Here is a 27,696-nt window from a genome sequence, read left to right on the forward strand (position 1 = left end):
TATGACACAGTAATCGCAAGAAATTCGGGCATTTGCGCATTTAATGCTCAGTGGTACATTATATTTAAGTATGTTTGCATAACTGCCATCTGTTGGATATATATATAGATAGATACATACATACACATATATATATATATATATATATATATATATATATATATATATATATATATATATATATATATAATCGGTCCAGTTATTTGCAATGAAAGAAGTAGGAAAAGCAGGACCAGACTATTATCATATTGTAAAAAAGGTTGGCTTGCAGATTGCTATAAAAAAAAAACAGTGCTACTATAAAATCATGACACTAGCTTTAAGTGTGCACACAGCACAAACTATAATAATCTAGTGGTATATAAAAAAAAGCATTGAACACAAAATAGTATACCTTCCACCTGCACCGACTTGGGCAGGACAGTCCCTGTTCCAAGGGAGCGTCCCAATAGTAGGGAATTTTGTCCTCACTGATGGGACTCTTGGGAGGTGTGTTCCACTTACTGCAGTGAGCTAGTGTCATATGCATCTGCAACTGGTGCATACAGCGATGCACTGGTGTCTATTGGGGAAGGGGGATTTCGTTGCAGCCTAGCACTTCAGGTTTTTAAAATATTACTAGCGCTTATGATACTGGAGCTAATGATTCAGCTGGAGGACACAGTTTTAGTCACTGCGGCCATCTGCTTTACCACTGGAGTTAGGGTTTAGCGGTCTTGGCGCTGTTGCCTGTGGGTTCCCTCGAGGGCCGACTGCTGCATCCTGGTAGCTTCCTGCTGTTGCTGGTAGTTTTCCTTGATGGCCAATCGCTGCACCCTGGTAGCTTTCTACTGTTGCTGGTGGTTTTCCTTGATGGCCAATCGCTGCACCCTGGTAGCTTCCTGCTGAACCGCTGTAGTAAGGCCTCAACCACATCCTCCCATGCTTTCCACACAGGAGAGTCTGGCTCTTTAAACTGTAATAGCTTCCACAACCTTGCAGACCCAACAAGTCTCACTTGGACTTGCTTTGTATGTGTGGCCAGAGCTGGATTAAGGTTCTGGGGGCTCAGGGCACTTAAGACGGGGGGGTGGCCATATTGTGTAATATGGTCTTCATTTTAGACAAATAAACAGGATGCAGCTCTGCCTTCACAAGCAGTACAGTGTGAAGTAGGACATACCTCCCAACTGTCCTTGCAGTCAGACCAAATCCTGACTAAGTCATCATCATCATCATTTTATTTATATAGCGCCACTAATTCCATAGCGCTGTACAGAGAATTCACTCACATCAGTACCTGCCCCATTGGAGCTTACAGTCTAAATTCTCTAATATAGACACACACACACAGACAGAGAGGGAGACAGACATAGACTAGGGTCAATTTTTGATAGCAGCCAATTAAACTTCCAGTATGTTTTTGGAGTGTGGGAGGAAACTGGAGCACCCGGAGGAAACCCACGCAAACACAGGGAGAACATACAAACTCCACACAGATAAGGCCATGGTCGGGAATCAAACCCATGACCCCAGTGCTGTGAGGCAGAAGCGCTAACCACTAGGCCACTGTGCTGCCCACGTGAGACAGTCACCCACATTCTGGACTGTCCCACTATATTGAGGACAGTTGGAAGATGGTCCTGCTCTCTCCTACCTGTGGCTGCTGGTGTCTAAGCTCAGTTGCTGCTTGTGTAGATTCTGGGATGTCGGAGCCCTATTTTGAAAAAAAAAAAAAGGTACATAAACTTTAGGAGTCCCCAAACAGTCCTGTTAATAAATCAATAGCACCCCCTTTAATAATTAGGCCTCCCTCCTTGCAACCAGCCCCAAATTTGAAATTAAATAAGATTAATACTATTCACAATTAGTAATAGAACTATTTCCCTCAAGCAGCCCTGACATTAAATTAATAGTTAATGTCAGGGCTGCTTGAACTCTTGTGGCGCCTAATAAATAAAGGATAATAATAATAATAATAATAGTGCACACATTTAATAAATAAACGTATTTTCCTCCCCACCAAACAGCCTGGCAATAAATTAAATAGCATTTACATTTAATATAACCATTTCCCACCACTATCAAAGGCATTAAATAATTCATATTTACAATTACAATTAATAAAAAGCACACCTCCCCAAAATCAGTCCCATATTCAATTAATAGCCCTAAACCACCTCATCTTAAATTGATAGGACCCAATATTAAATTAAATTTCCCCACCATCACCCCACAAATAAAATAGCACTCATTAAATAATTAGCCCCCACCTGCACTCCACCATTAAATAGCCTACCTCCCACACTATATTAAGATCCCCCATTCCCTTACATATATTAACATACTATATATACTGCCCCCCCACACACACACACAATATATATACTGCCCACACATAATATATACTGCCCCCCCCACACACACACACACGATACATATATACTGCCACACTCACACAATATATATACTGCCCACACACACAATACACTGCCCACACACACACACTATATACACTACCTACACACACAATATATACATTGCCCACACACACACACAATATATATACTGCCCACACATAATATATGCTGCACACACACACACACACACTATATATATATTGCCCACACATAATATATACTGTACTCATTCTCACAAACACATGCCTGACAGGCATAAGGTATGTTTTATGTACCTATAAAAATATATAATAATTTTCAAATGAAAAAGTGTTTTGTGATAAATCAATAGATGGCAAATTTCATAATCTAAACAAATAATGATAAACAAAAAAACATAAAACAGTGTAAAAGTGATAAACATATTTAAATTTGATCGATGTCTTGATCTTCTGTTTCTCAAATCAATTTTGCAAAGGTGATATAAAACTCTACAGGAAAAGGCTTAATACAGAAAGTCTTCAATAAAGAAGATATGACAATAGAGATATGTGATAAGGGTTTGGAATCTGTTTTTAAAAAACTAGAAAAAACTTTGATCAAAGAAATAAAATCTAGTGGGAGGTGGTCAGCCTGGAACAATATTTGGTTCACCACCTGATCCCAAAAGAGTTAAAAAGTAATGCAAATCCATCCTTTAGCTTATCATCAATAGAATTTAAAGATGGAACTTACATAAAAACTTTTTTTCACTTATTGAGCTTATTTTAGATGAAAGAAGAACAGATCTGAGAACTTTAGAGGATGAGATTCAGAGTTTACTGTACAATCCCTTATCAGTCCATTTGAAGACCTTGAGAATGTTCAAGAGAATTAACCCTAAAAAACCCAAAAGCAATTGAAAAGGGATAAAGATCACTTTACATTAGGATATAAAACAACAACCCATTTAGAATAATTTACAAAAAGTGAAAGAGAACTAAATGTATCTGAAAAAAGGAAACAAAAACTAAAATTAAAAAAGAAATATGAGGAAATCAAACATTTATTCACCAAGGACATGAAGAGATAGAAAGTATTCACCATACAGATTAATATAAATGAATGAATATAAATGTGGTAATAAATATCATAGGCCATGGGTAGTCCCAAACCTGTTCTCTTTCCTTTAGATTGCCACACATACTTAGAGGAGATGTGAAGAGTGCTGCTAGCTAAGACTAAGGGGTATATTTACTAAAGTGCGGGTTTAAAAAAGTGAAGATGTTGCCTATAGCAACCAATCAGATTTCAGCTGTCATTTTGTAGAATGAACTGAATAAATAAAAACTAGAATCTGATTGGTTGCTATAGGCAACATCTTCACTTTTTCAAACACGCAGTAAATATACACCTAAAAGTCATGTGATGGCTGCCAGGGTATTGAGTTATCCAGACTCCTAATTACTGATAAATCAAACAACGGGTGCCCAGCAATGAAATCACAATCTGCCATGTAGATGTTAACTACTATAAAAATACTGACGCAAACTGATCAACTTTATAGTGCAAGTATAACAATAAAGTGGTTATATGAATTATATAGCATATAAAGTCTCTTAGAGGTGTTAATTCTGTACCAATGAAGGTGTGAAACATCACACAAGAATACATCTTAAATAGTATTAATGGTTAGATTGATTACAATGTAGAGTGGTTAGAACATACAACAAATTACATAAATTCATTACTGCATAGATGTAAACAGAACAAGTTGCATATGACGGAAAGTGGATATACATAGAACATAGGGTAGAGGACCCTGCCTGTGAGAAGGAGGGGTTAATGAGAGACAACAGGAGCAAATGGGGCAATAGGCTTAGTGGAGTCCACTATGCCCAGAGCCGGGATGGTATAGAGTGTTGAGATGCTGCAACGGACTTGGGTAAATGTATCAATTGGCAGTTATCTAAAACCGCCGATTGTCAGAGATTTGCCGTCGGTATTTAAACCGGTACTACAAGCATCAGCATGCAAAAACTCTTAATGACAGCCAGGGCATGCTGGGACCTGTAGTGCACCAAAGGCAAATTAACTCAAACCCACCACTCAGGGGCGTGTGAATAGCCTAAGTGCTAATTGGCATGGGACTAGTTAAACCTAGGGAGGGGGGCTACTTTTGTTTTGTATACTTGATCTCCCTAGGAAATCCAGCACTGTGCTGGTTTGGCAGTATGGCAGGTGGACCCCATGCTGCGTGACGTACCGGACCCGACATCCAGCCTTCTCTTGCTCATGGTGCCATGCTGCCAGGGCTGTCTTTCCCATTGGGCACAATGGGCAGGTGCTCGGGGGCCCTGCAGCCCAGGGGGGCCCGTCGGAGGCAGCAAAAAAAAAAAAAACCTGAAAAAAGAAGAAAATACCTTGCAGTCAGCTGGCGATCCGCCTCCCTCCATGGTCTCCTCCTCCGTCGCGCTCACAGTGCATGTCGGGCGTGACATCATCACGCCCGCCCGAAATCCATTGCGGAACACGACGGAGGAGGAAACCATGGAGGGAGCCGGATCGCCAGCTGACTGCAAGGTATTTTCTTCTTTTTTTTCAGGTTTTTTTTTTTTTTTGCTGCCTTCGATGGGCCCCCCATATATATATAATCTTTTTTTTTGTATATATATAGGGGCCCCAGTGCACTGCTGTGCCCGGGGGCCCAAGATGTTCTTAAGAGGGCCCTGCATGCTGCTCTGCTATATAAGGGCAGGCATGCAGCTGGTTTGTTTTTTTCTAGTGATGTGCAGTTAGGTACTAAGCTGCACAACAGATGTGCATTATGAGCCTGTCTGTTTGCTTGCTAACATTTTTTATTGGGGCCCATAGGAGCAAGTTTGGAAAAATCTAATTCAGAGTTAATTCTGTCATGTTTGTGATTACCGTTTGTATTTCACTCCAGTAGGGTATAACTTTTAGACAGAACCACCAAATGTGATAGAAGCTGAAAAAATATGGGCACATTGTCTCCAGCATTGCTTGGAGGTTTGAGGATACATGTGATGGAGTCATTCTGGAACTGGAGTAAACATTAAAGGAGTTTTCAATGAGTTAGCTCTTTGATCCAAATTCACTCCCATCTATATGTCCGAGGCCAATTCATGTGTTTCTAAGGTTGGTGTTTCTGGGACCAAGGGATAAATATATTAACCTTAGATTTTAGCAAATCGACAATAACTTGCCTTTAAATAAATTGCAGTTTTAAATTTGGCAGGCAAAGTCACTGACTATCGTCAATTTGCTAAAACTGGAGGTTAATACATTTACCCCCAGGACTGCATTATAGATTAGAGATTGAGCCTTTTAGGCGTATTTGGAGATATTGATAGAACTTATTGTTTGGAATTGAACATTTTTCTTGCAGGTTGCTAACTGATAGTGGGGCAAAATCCCTTATCACATGGTGTAAATGTGTAATACTCGCTGCTTTCCATAGAGGCCATCTCTCCACTTTGTCCCAGGGAAAGAGGGGTGATCCCATATATGGGAAAAGCGATGAGGGGTGGTCTGACAGGCAGAGAATAAATATAAAAATGTAAATATAAATGTAAATATAAAAATATAAAAATAAATATTATCCCGAAATGCTTAAGGTCAAAGCAACTGTTGATTTGTATTGCTTTTTGAGCCAAGGGATTGAGTCAATTCTCTCCCACTTGGTCATTCTCTATATCTACCCAGCATTTAACTTGTGGCTTTGTGTGGCAGGCTACAAGCTGGCTCAAACAAGTTGTGCCATAGTACCAGCAGAATAGAGGTATCCTCAGAACCCTCCCTCTAGTCCCAGTGACAGGTGCCCTGGTTAATATTGCTCTTCTCAAGTGTGTTTTTTTATGATTCCATACGAATGTATTGCCGATTGGGAAGACATTCATTTTTATTGTGTTACTTTTATTTATGCAAGATATATGATTTTCCCAGTGTGCTATAATTCCTGATAGATATTATCAAGTATGGATGGATAATTAGCTTTATATAATTGATTATAGGATTTAGTGATGTTAACACTGAGGTACTTAATTCATTCAGTTTGCCACGGAAAATCAAAATAAAGTTTAAGAAGCTTTTCAGGTGTTCTGGAAGGTAAAATGGGAGAGCCACTGATTTGGGATTGCTATAACCAGATATGGAGCCTACATTGGACAGTTCTTTGAAAAACACATGAAGGGAAGTGAAAGGTTTAGAGATAGTTAAAAGAATCTCATCTGTGGAGAGGACAATTTTATAATGAGATCTATTTATGATTATAAGCCCTGATATTTCAAGTAGTCTGATTCTGTTGGCCAAGGATTCAATGGCAAGGGCAAGCAAGTATTAGGAGGAAGAGGGAGCAATTCTGCCTAGTCCCATTCGCAAACTTGAAAGAGTTTGACGTTAAAGCAGCAATCCCACATAGTTATTTAAAGAAAAACAATATTCTAAGTACCTTTTATACATGTATCTTAGAGTCATTTTCTTAGCTATCCTCCTACAAATCACTATAGCTCTCTGGTTGGCAAACAAAAAATGCAGTCTGCTACACAGACACAGGCTCACAGCAGTGATGGCAGAGGGGGAACAAGGAGGATGTCACAGTGCAGACAGAGCACAGGGGGGCGTTCCAAACACAGCAGCTGAAGCTGTGAAGTTGTATTTTGGTGAAGCTCCAGAATAAGCAGCGGTTCCTAGGAGTAAGCCCAGGAAGATGAAGCCTCCTGGGCATCCCAGTCTGTGAGGCCTGCAAAACCTTCAGTTCCTTTATTATCAGAGAGCAGCAGTCTGGATAAAAATGAAGACCTTATACATGAAAATCAAGGCCAGGCCCTGGTCTCAGGACCTACTGTTGCTGCTCCTCCAGAGCAATCCAGGAGTTAGCTTGGCTCAGGGTAAAGCTACAGTTTGCAGCCAAGCAGTGCAGGTGTGATACCTATCTCCCAGAAGACATCAGGGGGTGAGGAAATAGCTGTATATGCTAAGGAGGTAGCCGAATAAGTCTGGGCTGCCAGTCCCTGAGCAGGGGGCCATGGGTAATACCTCTTGCGGTTTTCTCGGCGGTGTGAAGCCGGCCTGGATGAAGGTTCCAGCAGCAGGGGAAACAAGGGCAGGCGAGCATGAGTGCGGACGATACTGAATCTACTGAATACTGAATCTGATGATGCTGTGGTTATTGTCCAGTAGGTGGAAGTGACTCGGCTGAAAAAGAACATTGCAGTTAAGCAGAGGCAGAAGAACTGTGTCTTCAGTTTTGACTGCGTAGCGAACACTCGCAAGTTTAACAACACGATGGAAATCTTAAATGAACAAGAGAGAAATCTAGAGAATTTAATGGTGTCTGCAGAGCAGAGAAAGATCCATAGAGGTGATGAGAGTGCATCAAAGCAACAGAGGAGGTTAATTAATAAGCCAAAGCTGCAAAAGAGCGGTGACAGAAGAGGTGCTTTCCTTGAGGAGAGGTAGTGGATTACAGTATGGTGGTTGCCTCACAGGAACCTCTCGCATCAGCACAGTCACCCCCATATGTACCAGAGGAAGAGGAACTAAGTATTGAAAAAAGCCAAGAAAACAATCTGCTTAAATCTATAGTAGAGATAGAATACAATATGGACACAAGCACACAGTTGGTGGGTGGTGAGCGTGAGTCAGGGACTCAAAAGTACTAATAATGATAATAGTGTTATTGTTGCTGTTTGTGAAAGATAACAGTTGCATGGCTAATGTTAATTTGTCTACTAAAAGCAAAGGAAAACTGTCTGTGAAGAGTAACAGCAGTGAAACAATTGCTAATGAGGCAGCTGTGAAGGTTAGCAGCATGGGTAACCAGTCTGTGGAAATAGATGGATAGATAGATAGTTTCAAGGTCTGGGTTTCTCCTTTTCTCAGCGTATGGATAGGAGAAGGTGCTGTGATGATTTTCTGAGATCCCCATAGGTATCTCCTGACCTATGTGTCTCTTGGTTTGAAGGTGCCAAGTTGAGGGCGAATTAGAGTGGAGGAGGTCAAGAGCTCTTCTAGAAAGGAGTTGGAGAGGAGAATTTTGCATTCCGGCTTTCATGAGCTATTAGTAGTTACCTGGATTGTCTGGGCAGTGTCTATAAGGCAAGTATAGCTCTGGTGAACTCCCAGAGGAAACCCCGAAGTACAGAGACTTCTTCTGGCTCTTCTTTCATGACAGGCTTTATGTGAAAAGAAATTTAAAGCACAGAAGGGCCGATAATCGTGGCTGCCCATGGGAGTAGTGTCTAAGGGAAGTGGAGATGATGGACCATTTCTTGCTTTAATATCCCTTCAACTTAAGGGTTTATGAGAGTTTCACACACCCTGGGTCTCCTTTCTCTCTCAGATCTCAGTTACTTTGATAACAGGGCATTCAAGAGGTGTGGGAACTTTGAGTTGAGCACCTTTTATTAAGTTAGTGTAGTGGTTAGGTACTTCACAAGGATAGCACAGTGTCAGGTCTGCATTAGGCAGTAGAACCCTGTGAAGTGATTGTGGTTGATATCTTGCATGCGGTGAGAAAGGTTGAGGGTTTGCAGAGGGCACAGTTGAATGCATCAATTTGGCAGTGGTGGTGGAGAAACTATAGAGATCCCCCTTGAGTTGTGGTATGTTGAAACACAGACCATTTCCTTCTATGGCTTTCTATCTTTTCCACTTCCTGTAGATTTTGCTCAGAGACTTTCCTTTTCAAAAATGGTTTTGCAGACAGCTAAAGTGTCAGTTCATCTGTTTTAGGTCTATTATTAAATAAATAATGAACATTGTCAAGTTATATTTATGCCTTTAAATTGCCTAGTTGCAATTCGTGTGTTATTTGTTTTGTTGAAATATAACCATATTTTTCAGATCTTTTACATGGCCATTAAGTAACTGTTTTATGTCTTTTGTTTTGTTTTCTTTTAATGGGATATGGGCTACTTTTAAGACGCAAGTATTCAAAAAGTGTCAAGTTATTGCATAAAGTGTATGGTTCTTTTATAACAACAAAAATCTCCAAAGCCTCTGTACTCACTATATCATGTGCCATATGACTGTGGTTGCCATGGTAGTCCAGAACCATAAATCATTAATGCAGCCTTCCACCATTCTTCTTATAACCGACACAGTAATTTATGTTAAAAAAATAAAAAACTTGGTTTTCTAATGGGATTTCCACTTTAAACCATCTATATATACTGTGATTGTTTGCAATAATTTGCATTTAAAGACAAATTGAACTGGGGTTTGTTTCATAAAAAAAACCATATTACTCTGTCAAAGTCCTTTAAAGCATTCAGTTGAAGCCCCAAAGAAGGGGTATTGATTTTTGTTAATGTGGTAGATAATATCTCTTGTTCTTCTGGTCTTATCAAGCACCTGCCTGGATGAAACAAAACCCACCTGCTCAAGATGGATCTTGATTGAATTGAATCTGGGTAGGTCAAATCTGATTGAACAGTAATTGATGCAAATCAAAGGGTTCTTTCTTGACTTTGGAATAACTAATTTTGATCATGTCAGGGTAGAAAAAAAACTAACTCAACTTATAATTGTTACAAGCGGCGGTTCAGCACCACTTGCTCTTACCTGCATCCCGGCTGCCATGAAAACAGCCAGGACGTCATTTCCAGGAGCTCTGTCTCAGCTGTTTCCAGGGCAACGCCATTTCAATCAGTGAAGGGGCAAAGCAAGTTAATTAATTATGCGCAGTCTGAGGGGTTCATTAGTAGTTCCCTGCCCACTAGCTATGTTTGGCCAGTTTCTGTATATAAGGCAGGGAGGGCTCAGCCTCTCTGCCAATTATAGCATCTCTTAAGGCATTGCTGACCTGCTGTTTGTGTGTTCTGTGGATTCTGCAGTACTCTGTATTGACCTTTCGTTGTGACCCTTGGCTTGTTATTTGAACCCTGCTCATTTGCGGATTGCCCTGACCTCTGATCTGTTACTTGGATATTCCTGTTTGCTGCCAGCCCTTACCTTAGTGCCTGTTCCTAAACATCCTTCTGCTATGGGCCCCTGCCCTCGGCTTGTTCCTGACTACCTGCTACCATCCATTTTCCTTCCTCCTACCTTTCTGCTGCACTATTGTTCATAAACTTGCACTACATTAGAGTTAAGACCTGGGGGCATCTGAGTACCTGCGAGTGTCAAGCTCTACGGGAAAGGCGGCTGCTAAAGGCGAATACCTTTACCACTAGTTCTGCAAGTTTATGACAAGAGCTGTTAGCTTAACAATAATAGACTATTGAAAGATCGTTTCACGTGAGGGATTATGTTAGAGGCAAAAAGTTTCAAAATAGGATATAAGGTTTGGTACTGGTACAGAATTATTGATCTTAGTTCATTTACTAGAGGACAAATAGTCAGTTTTTACAGGTTACGTTTTCATTAAGAGGATGGTAGTTTGTAAAGTGCTTTGTAACGTGCTTTAAAAACTTTATTTATTTTAGCCATATCACACAAGGCATTATAATTTGTGTCCTTTATTGACTGCATTGCATGTAATGCCTTTTGGGCTTTCAATGTTTTTCTAACATTGTGTCAGCTTTATTGCTTTTTTTTTTTTTCTTCTTAGAATGTTGTAAAGTTCACCTCCTGACAAGGATTCGGATGTGTTCCACATTGCACTTGGGTGCAGCATGGGAATCTATTAGCACTACTGGTGCTGCTGCATGGCAGGTGTTTTGGCCATGGTTCGCAGGCTTTCAGGGGAGTTCCAATCTTGCGGAGAGTAAGCTTAAAATGATCGCCCTGGATCTCCCCCTGCAGCCATTTACTGTACATTCATGGCCAAAAGGTTTTGAGAATGACAAATATTGGTTTTCACCAAGTCTGCTGCTTCAGTGTTTTTAGAACTTTGTCTGATGTTGCTATGGTATACTGAAGTAAAATTACAAGCATTTCATAAGTGTCAAAGGCTTTTATTGACAATTACATTAAGTTTATGTAAAGAGTCAATATTTGCAGTGTTTACCCTTCTTTTTGAAGACCTCTGCAATTCGCCCTGGCATGCTGTTAATCAACTTCTTGGCCACATACTGACTGATGGCCACCCATTTTTCCCTAATCAATGCTTGGAGTTTGTCAGAATTTGTGGGTTTTTGTTTGCCCACCCACCTCTTGAGGATTGACCACAAGTTCTTAATGAGATTAAGGTCTGAGGAGTTTCCTGGCCATGGACTTAAAATTTTGAAGTTTTGATCCCCGAGCCACTTAGTTATCACTTTTGCCTAATGGCAAGGTGCTCCATCATGCTGGAAAAGGCATTGTTCGTCACCAAACTGTTCTTGGATGGTTGGGAGAAGTTGCTCTTGGAGGATGTTTTGGTACCATTCTTTATTCATGGCTGTGTTCTTAGGCAGAATTGTGAGTGAACCCACTCCCTTCAGTATACCATAGCAACATCAGGCAAAAAGGACTAAAAACACTGAATCAGCAAATTTTGTGAAAACCAATACTTGTGTCATTCAAAACTTTTGGCCATGACTGTATGGAGTGGTGAAGTTATTGGTGCTGGGGATCACCTTTGCAGTGCATCTCATTGTACGTCTTTGCTATCTCAAGTGCTGAAAACAGCAGATTACCCTCACTGTCCATCGCTGGCCTCCTAAGGGTGGGTTTCATATTTAGAGACTTCTTATGGGACACCGGGAGCTTTGGCTGGCAACTGCTGCTCCCAGTCAAGGCCACAGCTTCCAGATACATGGCCTCCAATTCTTGCATAAACCCTACTCTGTCAGTCACTTTTGTTTCATAAGGGCTGGAAGGGACCATTTTTGAGTGAGGTAGGGAGAGATGTTAGAAAAGAGTTTTATTATGCCTACCATTGTTGCTGAAATTAATCTGCATGCCAAACCATTCCCCCCAAAAACAAGTAGACCGATCAAATTCAAGTTCAACCTTCTACACAAGACTTTCTCTTTCTAAGCTCAAACATCCATAAACCAACATTGCTGTGAATGCATATAGCCCCACTAAGCATTTTCTTCTAATTGAATATTGGTCCAGCCAGATTGCAATTTGTGGCACTAAACCTCATAATAAAACTCCTGTTTTCCTATATATAAATAAGCAGGGTTTTCTTATCTCTTAGCTCATACCAAGTGTTATTTTATTACTGTGTGTTCCTAATTGTAAAGCACTGTTTGCTGGCATTATGTAAATAAATGTTAGTAATAAATAAGTTCCATATATTTCTCTATCTGGATGACGATTCTTTATATATGCTGTGCAAGCTAAAGTTTAATTGTATACTGTACATGTCAGCTTTCTCTTGTAAAGGCTTGGGAGAAGCTATCTTAGACTACATGGGGTCTTTTTGACCAATTAATCTAATGTGACCTTGTTTTTAATAATAGGAACCTCTGATCATTCAACATTATAAACCGTTTCAGGTAGCTATTTTCTATGACACATTGTAGTTCTGGCGTTAAGACTTTTATTGGTAAAACCCTCTTATGAAAATCTGTTGAATTTCAGGGGGGAAGGAAAGCGACTGCCCAAGAAACGATTCAGGTCATCCTGCCTTTTTTCATTGGATATGTTTGTAACATTTAATAAAGATTTCAAGTTACCACAAAATATGCTGTTATTACAAACGTGTCTGGAGCAAAAAAAAAGGAAATGAACACATTAACAATAAACAGTAAAAAAAAGTTGTTTTATTACAGTAAATTTGCATACATTCATACTACAATTTATATATAACTTGGGAAAAACGCAATCAAAATAACTGTTATTATTGCATGTATTAGGATGAAATGGGTTACCACACATTCACCATATCTGCAGGACAACATTTTTTCATAATATTATAAACTCACCAACACAATCATAAAATAGCTGGTCAGCCCAACCACGCTACCGATGTGTATTCCTGGATTGGGGGCACCCCCCATTACTTGCTACTGGATGCCACTACACTGCTGCTACATGGAAAGGAAAGCACTAGAAGATGTGGCGGACTGAAATGGTTTTAGCTTTTCAAGTAACTATAACAGGTTAATACATTATTGAGGGAGGATCTAATTAGCAGGGCTTGTTCAAAAGTGGACAATCGCTTTAACACGGGATGATTTTAACATTTAATATATTTAACTCTCAGTGTATACTTGGCAATTAAGAGAGGAAAAATAATGAATTGCCCCTAGCGACAGTCCCATAGTAATGCTGCGGTTACAGAAAGTGAAGGTAAGGTGGTATTGTCTTACTTTTTATTACAGCAGTATTTACAGGTGGCTTGTCTCACATTGTTCCAAATATCAGCCTCCGTGCTCTGTGAGGTTTTAGGAGCAGACAGGAAAAAGATCACTGAAAATCTCCCTCCCCTTTGCTTATTGTAGCTCAGAAGGCAGATCGGAGATGGACAGCACTGCTTCCACCGAGGTCTCTCCCTGCCTGTGAAGTGTGCAGCCATGCAGGACTAGATGCAGTAGATATCCGTGCAGTGCCGCCAGAAGAATTGCCACTCAAGTGTTGTATCGTTTTTGTGTGTCTTCTACAATTAGGGTATTTATCATCATATATATAGTTATCGTAATAAATTTCTTATCATCGTAGGGGAATTTTTGTTATCACACAACACAGCTTCTATGGAATCAAGTATTTTCCCCAAAAGGAGGCTTAATTCTAAATATAAAAAGGACTTCCATAGCGAAAGATTCACAACAGAAAATGTATGATTTTCTTTGCAGCAGTATGTTAGTCTTCTAATAAGGGGAGAAACTGCTAGTCTCCACACAAAGTGCTTCTCAGTCCGATGATTGGATATTACATGAGGAGGAAATCCCCAATTAGGAGTTACAGTACATATATCTCAGTATTAGATTGCAGATGTACAGCCCACCCACCCTTATTCATCAGTGGGAAAAATAATCATGGTTTGTTTGTTTTTTTCCAAACTGTAGACATTGTCAAACAGACAACAGCTTTCTACATGAAGAGCAACAATGCCCTTGTGTTCATCTATTATTTTTCTGCCACCGTTAAAACATCCATTTACATGAAGTATTCAGCTTCACCACTAACGCTTTTGCACTTAAACCATCAGTGATATTGAAACCACAATGAACAGATTTTTAACAGTCCCTTGATTATAACTGGACAATTTACAGCTAGACAGCTATAGCTGTGCACAAATAACCTTTGTCATTTTCTCCTCTGGCTATCACACAGCTTGTGACAACTCTAGTAGTGATGGACCTCATGAGGTATCCTGCTTAAGGAGTGCAATTCTGCACGTGTGCCCGACATGTTCAGAAGGGCCGCTGAAGGAACTTGACAGGAGGGGAGCCCACACTGCTCGATGGGCTTTTCATATAAGATTCAAAGGAACCTGGTGTGATTCCAACCATGCCGTCATGAGGTGTGTCTCCTTTAAGAAAGTCATCCTCATCATCGGCAGTTGTCCCCTGATTGTATAGAAGAGGGTTAAATGTCAAAAGGTAGTCAGTTTACACCAAATCATAGTGAATGAACAGTTATAGACAGTATTCAATATTTACTATACTTGAATCAGTGATAGTATTAAAGAATTTATAAAAGCAGTTATGAAAAGAGGATTTTTATACTTATGATAAATCCGTTTCTCGGATTCCATCTCGGGGACACTGTTACCATGGGGTTGTGTGAGGGGTGAGGAGTTGGGCACTTAACTAGTTAACTTGTTAAAGTATGCTGCTGACAAACCCCTCCCCTCTGCAATCCCCTTGTAGCCTCTTCAGTTTAAATATAAAGCCCCAAGGAAGGGGAGACAACCAACCAGAGACCAAACAGCAGAAGAGCAGAAGGGAGGGAACGCAGTGTCCCCCAGATGGAATCAGAGAAACGGATTTATCGCAAGTATAAAAAACCTCTTTTCCCTTTCATCCGATCTGGGGGACACTGATACCCTGGGGACTTTCTAAAGCAGCCCCCTTAAGGGAGGGACCGCTCTGACAGCCCGGCACGTAGAGCACTACGGCCAAAACTGGCGTCTGTCGACACAAATACATTGAGTTGATAGAATTTTGTGAAGGTATGGACTGAGGACCAAGTGGCTGCTCTGCATATCTGGTTCGCTAAAGCCCCATTTCACGCAGCCCAAAAGGCGCCCACCGAACGGGTAGAATGGGCAACAATACGATCTGGCACAGGTCAGTTAGCAGTTGATATAAGCAGGCTTAATAGTTGACGTAAGCCATCTAGCAATTGATTGCTTGGAGGCCGGCCATCCTCGTTTTGAGACGTCAAATAAAATAAAGAATCCGTGCGGTGAATCTTAGATGTTCTATGGACATAGATTTGGAAAGCTCTGACCACATCCAGAAATTCCATCGAGCCAGTGGCTCCTCTGTGAACACTGGAACCACTATTTCCTGGTTAACATGAAACCTAGAAAACTTTTGGCAGGAAAGTTGGAACTGTTCTAAGAACCCCCCTGTCATTGTGAAACACCAGATATATGGTTCGCGACATGAGAGCCCCCCAATTCGGAAACCCTACAAGCTGATGCAACAGCTAGTAGAAAGGCAACTTTCCAAGTTGAGAATCATAACTCCTCAGTTTGTAACGGTTCAAAGGGCGGTCCCTGAAGCATATTAAGATCCCAGGGTGCCGTGAGTGGAACAGAGAGAGGTTGGATATGCAGGACTCCCTGTAGAAAGGTCCTGACATCTGGAATGTCTGCCAGGCAATGGTGGAAAAACACCAAAAGATCCGAAATCTGTACTTTTAAAAAACCCCAGAGAAATGCCCCCATCCAGGCCATCCTCGAGAAATGCGAGGAACCCCGTGAGGCGAAACGAAGCCGTGTGGCAAGTCTGGCTTTCACACCATCTAATGTAGGTAAGCCAAATGCGGTGGTAAATATGAGCAGAGAGTGGTTTTCTAGCCCTAAGGAGGGTGTTCACTAGTGGACCAGCGCCCTTGAAGTCTCAAATGAAGGGCCACAGCCCCCCATCCCCAGGCTGGCATCTGTGAATACGAAGATCCATGACCATTGGGCAAAGGACCTGCCGACTAGCAAGTTGTCCTGGGCTATCCATCATCTGAGGGACTGTCCCGCCTCTGGTGACAAGTGAATCAATTGGCGTTCTAACTTCTGATGGGATCCTGACCACTTTTTTTTTTCTTTTTTAAGAGGTCCCATTAGATGCAACAAGAGTGAATTTGACCGTAAGGAAGAGTCTCGAAGGCCAACACCATCTTTCCCAGTAAGCGCAGGCATAAGAGGACAGACGGTCTGCGGCAGGACAAAATTCGAATTGCCGAGTCCCGCAAGGATCGAGATTTGTCCTCTGATAAGAATACCTTTTGTTTGCTGGTATTCATTATCAGTTCCAGAAAAATCATTCTCTGGCAAGTGGTTAACTGGGATTTTTCCCGATTTATGATCCACCCATGCATCTCCAGGATCCTGAGCTGTAGATGCTGGTCGAGCAGGGTGAGCAGAGGCAGCCTTGATTAGCAGATCGTCCAGGTAGGCCACTATTTGCACACCTCTGGAATGAAGACAGGCCGCCATTACCGCCATTATTTTTGTAAACACCCTTGGTGCTGTTGCAAGGCAGAATGGGAGAGCTCTGAATTGGTAGTGAGCAGGTCCCAAAGAGAATACTGTGAAGAGCCTGAAGTGCTTCCCAGTTAGGAATGTGAAGCTAGGCGTCTTTGATGTCTATAGACACCATGAACTTATTTGCCTCCAGTACACCGATAACCGACCTGAGGGATTCCATCCAAAATCTGTCGACCTTCAGGTGTAAGTTCAATTGTTTTAGGTTTAAGATAGGGCAGAAGAAGCCATTCGACTTTCGGACCAAAAAGAGGTTGGAGTAGAAACCCTGTCTCTTTTGATGTTCCGGAACTTCCCTGATGACTCCTGCGGAGAGGAGAGAGGCAACACAGAGAAGCATTGCCTGTTTTCTTTGTAGGTCGTGGGGCAAAGTAGTTGCGAAAAAAATCGACAAGGGGCAAAAAGAGCCCCTGGGTTCTGCTGTTCAATGTAACTTGAAGCAAGTGTAATATTTTGCACGAGGTGCTTTACCCTTGTCAGACATTTTGTATGGAACAGAGTCACAGCAATAAAATGTAATACAGGCAATCACACAAGAATAGGCAGAAGATACTAACTAATCTATGACAGAAGCAAAAAGATAGTATCTTGTTAAAGCTATGTGGAAGCAAAAGTACATCTATGCAAGTAGAATTCTATCTATTAATCTATTTGCATACAATATTTCCACTTCTAATACACCCCTATCTAAATATAGAGAGTACAGAATTAAAATTGTGAAGTTACTTAGCCTTCCATAAGGCTAAAATGACTGAAGCAGGAGGTGTTTGTTAGCAGCTCTGCATTGTCCTCAGGAGTAGCTGCTGTCTTTCCCGGGTAGATTCTTTAGCGTATCTTAGGAGAGTCCAACCCATCTGTGCAGGCGGGGGAGCTCTTATTAGCTGTCTCCATCCTGCACCCTGCTTCATTACTTTGTATACTGTCGTTCCTGGGGATTTACTACCTCTTCAACAGGTAGTAATCGCCAAATACTTTGTGTGGCTGCTGAGTGTCCTGAGCAAGTTCCCCCCTCCTACATCTGAGGAGGGAGCATCCGACGCCGATTACCGGCGCTCTCTACCACTCATGGTAGCGCCAGTAATCTAGTAAAGGTCAGTGTGAGAGCGGCTTAAAAGCCACCTGTCACACTGAGAGAAAGGGGAGAAAGTACAAGTTTGGCTCTCACTGTTTGACAGCCTGCTCCCTTCTCCTTAAACCAGCGTGTTCTGTATGAGACAGAACACACTCCTGTTACATAAAAATAATTAGTAAAATAAATATTAAAACTATGTGAAAACTTAAGTACACCCAACAAAAACTGAAGAGGCTTCAGGGGGGTTGCAGAAGAGAGGGGTTTGTCAGCAGCATACTATAACAAGTTAACTAGTTAAGTGCCCAACTCCTCGCCCCTCACACAACCCCATGGTAGCAGTGTCCCCCAGATCGGATGAAAGAAAACCTGGTTAACATCAAAATTACGCTTGCGTGTCTAGAGTTCAAATACTGTAACAAATCCACCTCTGCAGACTTTATTTTACAATGTTTTCTTGGGCTTAATAGAACAACTAACTTTATTGGAATGTTCATTAATTAAATATGCCTCCACATATAGCAAATGAGACAGCGCTAATAAAAGAGAAGTCGTCCTTATGCACAAAATAGACCCAGGCTGTCTATTTTGCAAATATAACCCATACCCTATATCTAACCATTGTTATATACACTTGTTATCGAACAGCACCTCTCCTGCAGTTTTAGTAAACTGGGGCCCAGGTATATTCAGTTCTTTCTCTAAGCTTCATCCCATACTGATGAGCCACAAGCCCAACATCATCAGGTTTGAGTGAAATAGAACAATACACAGCTCAAATCACTGATGTCGGCCAGAAGAGACATATGGTTATGCATTTTGAAACTGTGCAGAAAAAAGTATATAATAGAGGCACTGTACTAGTGTATATAACCAACTGTTAGATACAGGATGCAAGTTAAATTTGCAAATATAGACCCCCCTCTGTCTAATTTGAACATTTAACCCCAAAAATAAGAGCCCACAAAAGGTGGACTTACAATTACATCCTCCTTTCTACTACTAGATAATGCAATAAAGTGTCCGTTTACACCTAGCAAAACCCAAAGACACACAAAGGGGGGAATTCAATTGGCCACGATACTGCTAAAAGTAACACATCTTGTTACCATAATAGTGTGCTCTATTATCTTTAATACAATAATCTTTAACGCTGGTTTTTGCTCGAAGCTCAGGGAGCCGCGAGAAGAAATCAGGGTTAAAATTACCGTTTTAACAGTAATAGAATTATTGCCGCGTTGAGACAGGCTGAATTTAATTCCCCCCAAAGTGTAATCAGATAATAAAGTACTGTTCATCTGGCAAGGCACATTTCATGTGTGGGATTCTTCAGTAAATAATGTCCAACTGTTGGTGACCCAGGTATAGTAAAGAAGGTTTCTAAACCCATGAAAGATGTATATAAAATATTTTTATTTAAGCTTGTTAAGGGTAAAGCAATGTATTCATCTCATTTGAAACCCATCAAAATAAGAACCACTTTAAATGCAATTTTGCAGATCCATTTTGTTTAAATGAGCATTAAACCTGGGGTATGTATTTTGGACCACTGTAGCACTTAAATGTAAAAAAAAATAAACAAAAACACTAATAAAAAAAACTACTACAGTAATAGTGGCATAAATATAATCACCTAACAAACATACCTTAACTGGCTGTTGGGGTCGTTTCAATTCCTCTGCATTAGACTCTTCCCAGAGCTGATAAGCAGGATCTATACATTTCTTACACCTGTCAAAAAGTACAGTCACAGGTGAATGTCAAGCATGTATAGGATCTTGACATCGTAAAAAAAATGATAATGATTAGAGTCCAAGCCCATAAATATAGCCACAAATAAAAATTACAGTAATAGTAATTACCAAAAATCTATGGCAAGAAGTGCACCCCCCAGTACAAACATGATTTGCACTTTATGCATGGCATTTGCATGGGTAAACATCTAATCTTCATGTTTTCCCATCACAAAATGTTGCATTTACTGATAGTAGGAGCTGGGTGCATCAGGAGCGTCCATGACTAGCTTGGGCCAACTGTATTTGTACATCGCATTTCTTGCCAAACAAGAATGAGATTTTGTTTTCTGAGACAAGAAATTAAGTGAGTCAAGCGACAGAGAAGATGCATTTACGGGATAATGAGCAGCCACATAGCCAAAAATGGCAGAACCAGCTCCTCGGCACACCTTTTGCTTGTTCCTGCTGTACTGCAGGATAGACAATTTCTATCAATAAAAAAAAAATTAAACATATTCAATAAATAGGTTTCCTTCAGTTTTCTAACAAGCGACGTAACTAAATATTCAGCACTATACAAAACTAACCTTTTCAAAACACAGGGATCAAAAGGAAAGAAACTGTCAAGTGGATTAGTGCACATCTGAACTGAGTCACCGCCAGTGCTGCTTCTTACGATGGGTATCATCTGCCGGTTGTTCCGCTCTATGATGGTGTAGCAAAGCACCAGCTGATATTTCCTGGAGAACACAGGTGATAAGACATCAGCACAAAGACTTATTAACAAAAGTGTTTCATTCACATCAAAAACTATGGCAGCTGTTGATGTAGCCAATATGAAATAAATTCAATGATTAAAAGAACTACATAATTTTAAATCTCCTGAGCACAGACATTATTACCTGTAGGGTGAATGGACAAATGAAGTATGCTCATGTATTTTTTTTTTTTTTAGAAGATCTGATCAGTGTGCACCACTATTCCCTTCACCAAAGGGATCAATAATACCTATTTAAAGTAATTTCATTAGATTCAAAGTACAGTGGAATCTCAGCAACACTTACTAAGCGGTCGGTACTTTTATATTATTTAAAATGGGAAAAGCTTTAAAGAGCAAACGTTGACCCAATATTCAGCTTCACAATTCACTAGTTATTCCCTATGTATATTAAACCTGAATTGCCTGAGTAATTTTCCTAACTTCTAGTAAATCAAAAGGCTGCATTTTCATGAATGTTACTTCAGCCCTCAACATAGCTGCCTCCTCTGCGTGCAGGTTATAGGTTATATAGAAAAAAACAACAACAAAAAAAAACCCCCAAAAAATCATTTGTACATTTTAAATTGCCTTATTGTTGTCATTTAACTAAGAATCTACCTTATTTTCCTGATTATTTTATATTCAGTTCTTAACCACCTTGTGGAGAAAACGAACTAAAGAGCCCCCCCCTGCACCTTCCAATATGCAAGGACCACTCAAAGTCACAGGGGATTTGAAAAGCTCAGCATTTTGTCAGTGTCTCTTTTTGGTTGTCTACAATAAACAATTCCCCAAAAATATATATTGTATTTTGAAAGGTGTGTTTTAGTTGCTTGGGGACACTGCAAAACAATCAGTAATAATGTTTTTTTGTTTTTTTTTAAATATTCAGGAAAATGATGAAGTTTTGTAATTACCTAGTGATTGCAGCAAAGAAGTTAACCACTGAAGGCAGACAAATCTTCAGAGGGTTGAGCTGACACATTACAATACGTTCAAAATTCAGAGCCTGTAGGTAGGTTAAACCTTAACAAAAACACAAAAAAAAGGTCAGTACTCAAAGTTTAATACATATCTATTAATATTAATAGCAAACAAAACCTTTTGCAGGTGCCATCTCCTACGTAAAAGTTCTTCTCTGGAGCAATAACATATTTGAAATACATTTTGTCATGGAGTGAGAGAGGACTTTACCTGACACACTAGTGAGAAATGTGAGAGAAATGTGCGCATATAGATATATGGGGAGAGTCAGTGATCGCATTGATGCCTATACAGGTGTCTGGCATCTTCAAAGTCCATCTTATGTGTATTTCTACGCATAAAAAAAAATAGCAACGTGCTCCCGATGTCCATGTTCTGGAGCTTACTATAGAAGCTACAGTGTGATTGTTACATAGGACACTGGCGACATGTCATTTTCTGGGGTAGCTCCAAAGGGCTCTGAACACGTCCAGAGAATGAAGAGAGCCCTTTTCATCTGCAGACCCACCCTGATCTAATTGTCGGAATCATGATATCCCAACTCAGCTGGAACCTGGGAAGCACCTCACGGTGAAAATAGGCTTAGTCTGAAGGACAGCCCTCTCCACAGAAACCAAACTTCAAAATGTGACGTGCTGCAAGGCAGACAGGCCCAGCATAAAATCACAAGGAGCTTCTGGGGAATGTATGGAGGCTGCAGATACACTGCTCCCAGAAAGTAAGTTTGCAGTTCTGGTAACAATCCATTTTCACCAAGGAAAATCGATAAAACAGACACTTGGACTTTCAAGTAAATAAGTCTCAATAACCCTCTTCCAGACCCACCAACTAGAAGAGAAGTAAATGGACCCAACCGAAGAGGTAGAAAACCCCTTCCGTTCACACCAGGAGTTACAGGCCTTTCAGACCCCAAGATAATTCCTGGCCAAAAACAGACTCCATAGCCAAAGCATGGTCTGAACCACGCGGTCAGGGAAGCCGTAGAACTTGAGTATCATGGTTTTAAGAGCCATGCTGTAAAAGACGGCCTTTAAAAAAAAGAAAAGAAAACGTAACCTCACATAGAGGCTGACTTCACCTAAGCACCTTTTCCATACACCCTGAAGCCCAGCTACTAGAGGAAACAGAAAAAAAACAGACCAAAACACTCATGGTGCCGTCATGGCATCTACTAGAAGGGCCTGTGAATTCCCTGTCCAGGAGAAAACGCACTCCAGGATCCATCATCCCATGGAGAACGGACTAGCTGAGAAAATCTGCATCCCAATATTCCACCCCCAGGGAAAACACTGCAACAATGTCTAGACTGCTCCATTCCTTGCAAGATCCTGCAGGCTCCTCTCAAGGGCAGGACACTCTTGGTGCCTTCCCGATGACCACTGTGGCAAAGCCTAAACACCTTTCTCACCAGGCCCTTTGCACAACAGAACGGCATGCTCTGAGTAGGGCATTTGACAACCTCTGTACAGTGGAGCACCAAGACCCGAAATCTCCACTGAAAGGTTGCAGCCTCCGAGCCGAGTATCTGCAGACAACAATATCCATATCCTGAGGAGAAAAGGGGGGCTCCCTATTTAGGTAGACTCTTTAGCCACCAGACAGTCTGATGAACTGACCTGACAGATAATGACTGAAGTAGAATCAAGTATAGCACATCGCCACAAAAGAAGACTCCACGCGCAGGACTTTTAACCAAAGTGAACAGACACAGGTCTGTGATCCAACAGGTTCTACGCAAGCCCCTGTGAGGAGAGAATTGTGTCCTCTGGCAAGAACCGAAGCTGGTGTCTGGGCTGTCTCCTGAACATGAGCCTGTAGCAAGGTAGGGGAATGCTGCACCTTCATCTGCAGATCATCCAGGAAGTGCTGACAGGCAGCCCTCTTGGACCACTGAAAGGGCAGCCATCACTGCCCTGTACAGAGATTCTGAGGAGACTAGTGTCTCCCCCAGATTGGAATATGCAAATACACGTCACTGATGTCCAAGGACACCATGGACTCACCTTGCTCCTTGCTGAAGAAGAGGACAGTCTCAAGGACCTAATCCTGAACTTGTCTAGACAAAGTTGGATGCCCTGGGACAACAGGTTTAGAAAGGGAAGAGATTAGAGTAAAAACCCAATCTCCTTTGCTCTTCCGAGACTGGAAACGCTACTACTTTTACTTGCACCCAGGCGTATGTGATGGGAACTAACCACCAACCAGAAAGAAAAGCAGACAGCTTCCACCACGGGAGAACCCTAGTGGGTAATCTGCACTTCAAGATCCAAGCCTGCATACACTTAGTCAGCATGGACAACTTGTTGTCTAAGTTTGTTTACTTGCGATAACCTCCATGAGGAGAGAAGGTAGTTCTCTGGAAGCCTGCTACCTGTCCCCTCTCATGGACTAAAGTATGAAACATAGGGCTGTTAGGTCTTAAAGCAAGAACTCTCCTCCAGTGGCCAAGGAAATAATCCTGTCCAGGTCAGGACCGAACAAAAGATTCTCTCTAAAGAAGGGCAAGACTACAGAATCCCCAAGACACAAAGTTCAGTGCAAGTTACTGGAATTCCAGACAACATTGAGAGAGGAGATGCTACATAGGGAGAGCCCCTCTTCCTATCAGTATCAAGATGGCCACCATCAATAGGGACACCCCCCTCCCCCCCCTACAGCATCCTATGCGTGGGGCTGCTACCTGCTCCCCCCCCCCCTTTGAACCAGGGACCCTGCATCCACCCCATGTAGTGGGGCTGATTTCTAAAACTTGGCTCCCCTCTCCAGAAGGAGAGGAGAAGCACTTACCATAGCACCATTTCTGCTGCACCTCCGGTGCATGGCCCCGGCACTGGTGGCATGGGGAACTGTTGCAGTACTGACCAGGGACCCCACCAGAGGCGATATCACACTAGGAGCTAGCTGTTGGCACAAGAAGGTGCTGTTCACGGCACCTCCACATCCCACAACAGGCGTCCCCAGAGCTGTGGCTGAGGAATACCAATCCAAGTCCAATAAAATCAAATGAAAGAACATTAAAACTGAGGCAGCCTGCGGCATCCAGAGTTTTTCAAAAAATAAACAAACAAAAAGCGCCCAGCTCTAATAGGCACTTAAATATACGCACTGAAGTCCCCAGCAGACTTCTGGGGTATAGAGGGGGAAGAACTTAGGATTTTGGAGGCAAATTTAAAAGTGCCCAAGATACTGTGACCAACACAGTGTCCCCCATGATAAAAGAGGAAATATACACAATTAAAGTACTCCATTAATCAGTGGGAACTACAAATTATGTTGGCAACACATCATGTTTATTTCAAACGTGGACTGCAATATCATTAATAAAATACAAAAGCTAGTTTCAGTCGATTAATCTCAAATAACAATAAATAATTTTTTTTTTTTAAATTGCTATTTACGTCTTGAGCTACCCGTATCAGCGCAGGCCTATTTAGCATGCTAAACAGAAAAGCCAGGTTTGCGGCCATGCTATGCATTCTTCAACTTAGAAAAACAACTTACAAATAACATGAAACACCTTATATATGTGATGAACACAAATAGCGATTGAGATGTACCTTTCCGTAAGTTCCCTTCTAAAAGCTGTTTGTGTCGGAAGATCATGGTGTAGAAGACAGCCTGACAGGCAGCATAGAAGGGCCCGTGAACGCTAATGTCACAAAAAGCTCTGCTCCCAGCATCCTGGTTATCAATGTAGCTGTGAAGCCAATTCATGAGGAGATCGAGGCAAGCTTTCACTGTCCTGTAAACATGCAACACACAGGATGAAAGACATAGCATTAGAGGCAGTGCTGTAAGTCACCACAACCACGGTCATTTTCAGTAGCCTACATTGCACTAGATTGATCAAAGCTAACGGCTGACTACTTACTATGGGCTATTGCATATTGAAAGTATATTAGTAAATAAAAGTCTGATTAAATTAATTAAATTCAACACACACAAAATTCATTTTTTGTTCATAACAAGCCATCATATACAGATTACAGTTCCCCGAGTGTTCTTTTTGAATGTTAACGTCCCCACTGACTCGGAACTAAATATACTACAGGGAACCACAGAGCGATACTTACACCACAGGAATGAACTTGGCTCGAGCCAGAAAACTCCCAATATAACTGGCGGCAGTCTGTCTGATAATTGGAGGGTTGTTTGGATTTTGTAGTTTCTTCCAAAGATGTTCCAAAAAAGCTTCCGCAAATCCCTGCAGTTATTTTTGTTAGCACACAAAAGATAGAGTACAGTGTTGAACATATAATATATATTATTGGAGTCAACATCCTCTTCAATACAGATTTTAAATACGGAGGAAATGATTCATGATCAGACATACAGCTGATTGTGTAGGGTATCTTGTGTGACTCCACACTACGCATGCCCAGAAACTAACATTACTCCAATGAGAGCAAATGCAGTCAATTCATATACACACACGCAAGTGACACTTGAGAGTATCACTTGACTTGAGAAGCTGAACGGAGGAGATGGGCCAACGTAGGTCATGTACAATAACGGCATTACAATACAGATGCAAGTCCTATCTTTGTCTTAACTATGCTTGTTTTCAGTCATATCTTTTACACAATCTTAAAATATACTCTATTCAGTAAAACATATGGCAACAATTTGTTCTATAAATCAAAAACGATTTCTCAACATAGAAAGCCCCGGTGGACAAATACTAATTAGATCGTGCCTGTCACCTACAGACGAGTGCACATTAAACAGATAACTGAACATATGTTTACATTTACTGTGTGTTACAGATATACAGTACCTACCTAAGACACAGAGTGGGAGGGACACAGTAATTTACCAATAATGGTATGAGTTAATTAATGTATATTGAAATTCAATTTACACAGATGATACACAAGGATGACAGCCTAATTATAAAATTTGTACAACTGTGACTCTATACCCATCATCTTGAAACACAAGGCAGGTAAAGCATAGAGAGCATACCTGGTGGAAGGTGAACCACTTTTAGTGGTAAAAAAGCAGTACGGTAAACAGGGACAGAGGTCCAAATCTGGACTTCTGTAGCACAGATAATTTATGAAAACTGCTCCACTGGGAACAGTGTAACAAAAATGTGTTATCCTAACACCCAGATTCCAGGATACTTTATAGTACAGGTCACAGTTTCTTCTGACAGAAGTTACATATAATACCTACCAGTTTGAAGCTGCAGATATAAAACATGACAAACTGCACATGACAGGACGCGTGGGTTGGTAAAATCAACTTGTCAAATACAGCCAGCAGATCTTTGTATACATCTTTTGTTTTGTTCAAATCCAGACTGCCTGCAAAATACATCATCATTAATACATACATTAATCTTACACAGTTGAAAACATTGCTGAAAATCCAAAACATCTCAAATTCCACAATTTCACTCCTTGCCATTAGCAAAACTTTAACTGGTCTATTAATCTGTAAGAGGTCATGTCGCTAGAAGCAGTCACAGAAAACCACTGGCTGACCAGATTGCCTAAAGCTGCCATGGGTGTACGAACAGGATAAAAAAAATGAATTTGATGGCAGATAAGAACCACACAGTCCATCTAATCTGTGTCTATCCCAAGCATATTTAAATTTCTCTACTGTATTAGCCACTACTACCTCTTTTGGAAAATTAGTTCACCTATTCAGTACCTTTTCGGTAAAGTTATTCTTCCTCAAATTTCCCCTAAACCCACTATCCTTCAGTTTTAGTGCAATTGCTCTAATACTTCTCCTCCTCTGCAGAATGCTTTTCCCTGTGTACCTTGTTAAGACCCTAAACATATCTGAAAGCTTCTATCACATCCACCTCTCCCTTCTCTGCTCTGCATATAGAGGTCATTTATCATTTTCTGGTTTTGTGATGTAAATCATGCACAATTGTGTAACCCTTCTTTGCACAATTTCTAATTTAATATGCCCTTCTGGAAATGCGTCTAGAACTGAAAACAGTATTATAGGAGAGGTCTCACCAATGCCCTATATAGCGTCATCATCACCTCTCTTTCTGCTACCAATTCCTCTCCCTATGCAACCTAGCCTCCTACTAACATTCTCCATTGTTTTGCTACATTGTCTGTCTGCCTACCTTTATGTAACCTGAAGCAGTCACTGCTAGATCCCTTTCATCTGTAGTCTGTTTTTGTGCCATTAATACTATATACTTTTGAGACACAAGTGCATGATTTTGCATTTTATGGTAGTGAACTGTATTGGTCACAATATTTCTG

At 41.0% G+C, this 27,696-nt stretch overlaps 1 protein-coding gene across 1 annotated transcript in view; it reads right to left on the reverse strand.

The window, feature by feature from the left end:
* Positions 1–13,004: 13,004 nt before the first annotated feature.
* The window catches only part of RRN3 (RNA polymerase I transcription factor RRN3), a 29,382-nt gene continuing 14,690 nt past the window's right edge, over positions 13,005–27,696 (reverse strand). Inside the window, exons 12-18 of the mRNA XM_075179775.1 lie at positions 26,636–26,766; positions 25,531–25,661; positions 25,015–25,199; positions 21,391–21,499; positions 20,301–20,453; positions 19,624–19,708; positions 13,005–14,767 (exon numbers count right to left, since the gene is read on the reverse strand). Of these exons, the coding sequence (XP_075035876.1) occupies positions 14,612–14,767; positions 19,624–19,708; positions 20,301–20,453; positions 21,391–21,499; positions 25,015–25,199; positions 25,531–25,661; positions 26,636–26,766 (950 nt within the window). The 3' untranslated portion in view covers positions 13,005–14,611. The remainder of the gene's footprint in view (positions 14,768–19,623; positions 19,709–20,300; positions 20,454–21,390; positions 21,500–25,014; positions 25,200–25,530; positions 25,662–26,635; positions 26,767–27,696) is intronic.

Source organism: Mixophyes fleayi, chromosome 7 (genome assembly GCF_038048845.1).
Source record: "Mixophyes fleayi isolate aMixFle1 chromosome 7, aMixFle1.hap1, whole genome shotgun sequence".
Lineage (NCBI taxonomy): Eukaryota > Metazoa > Chordata > Amphibia > Anura > Limnodynastidae > Mixophyes > Mixophyes fleayi.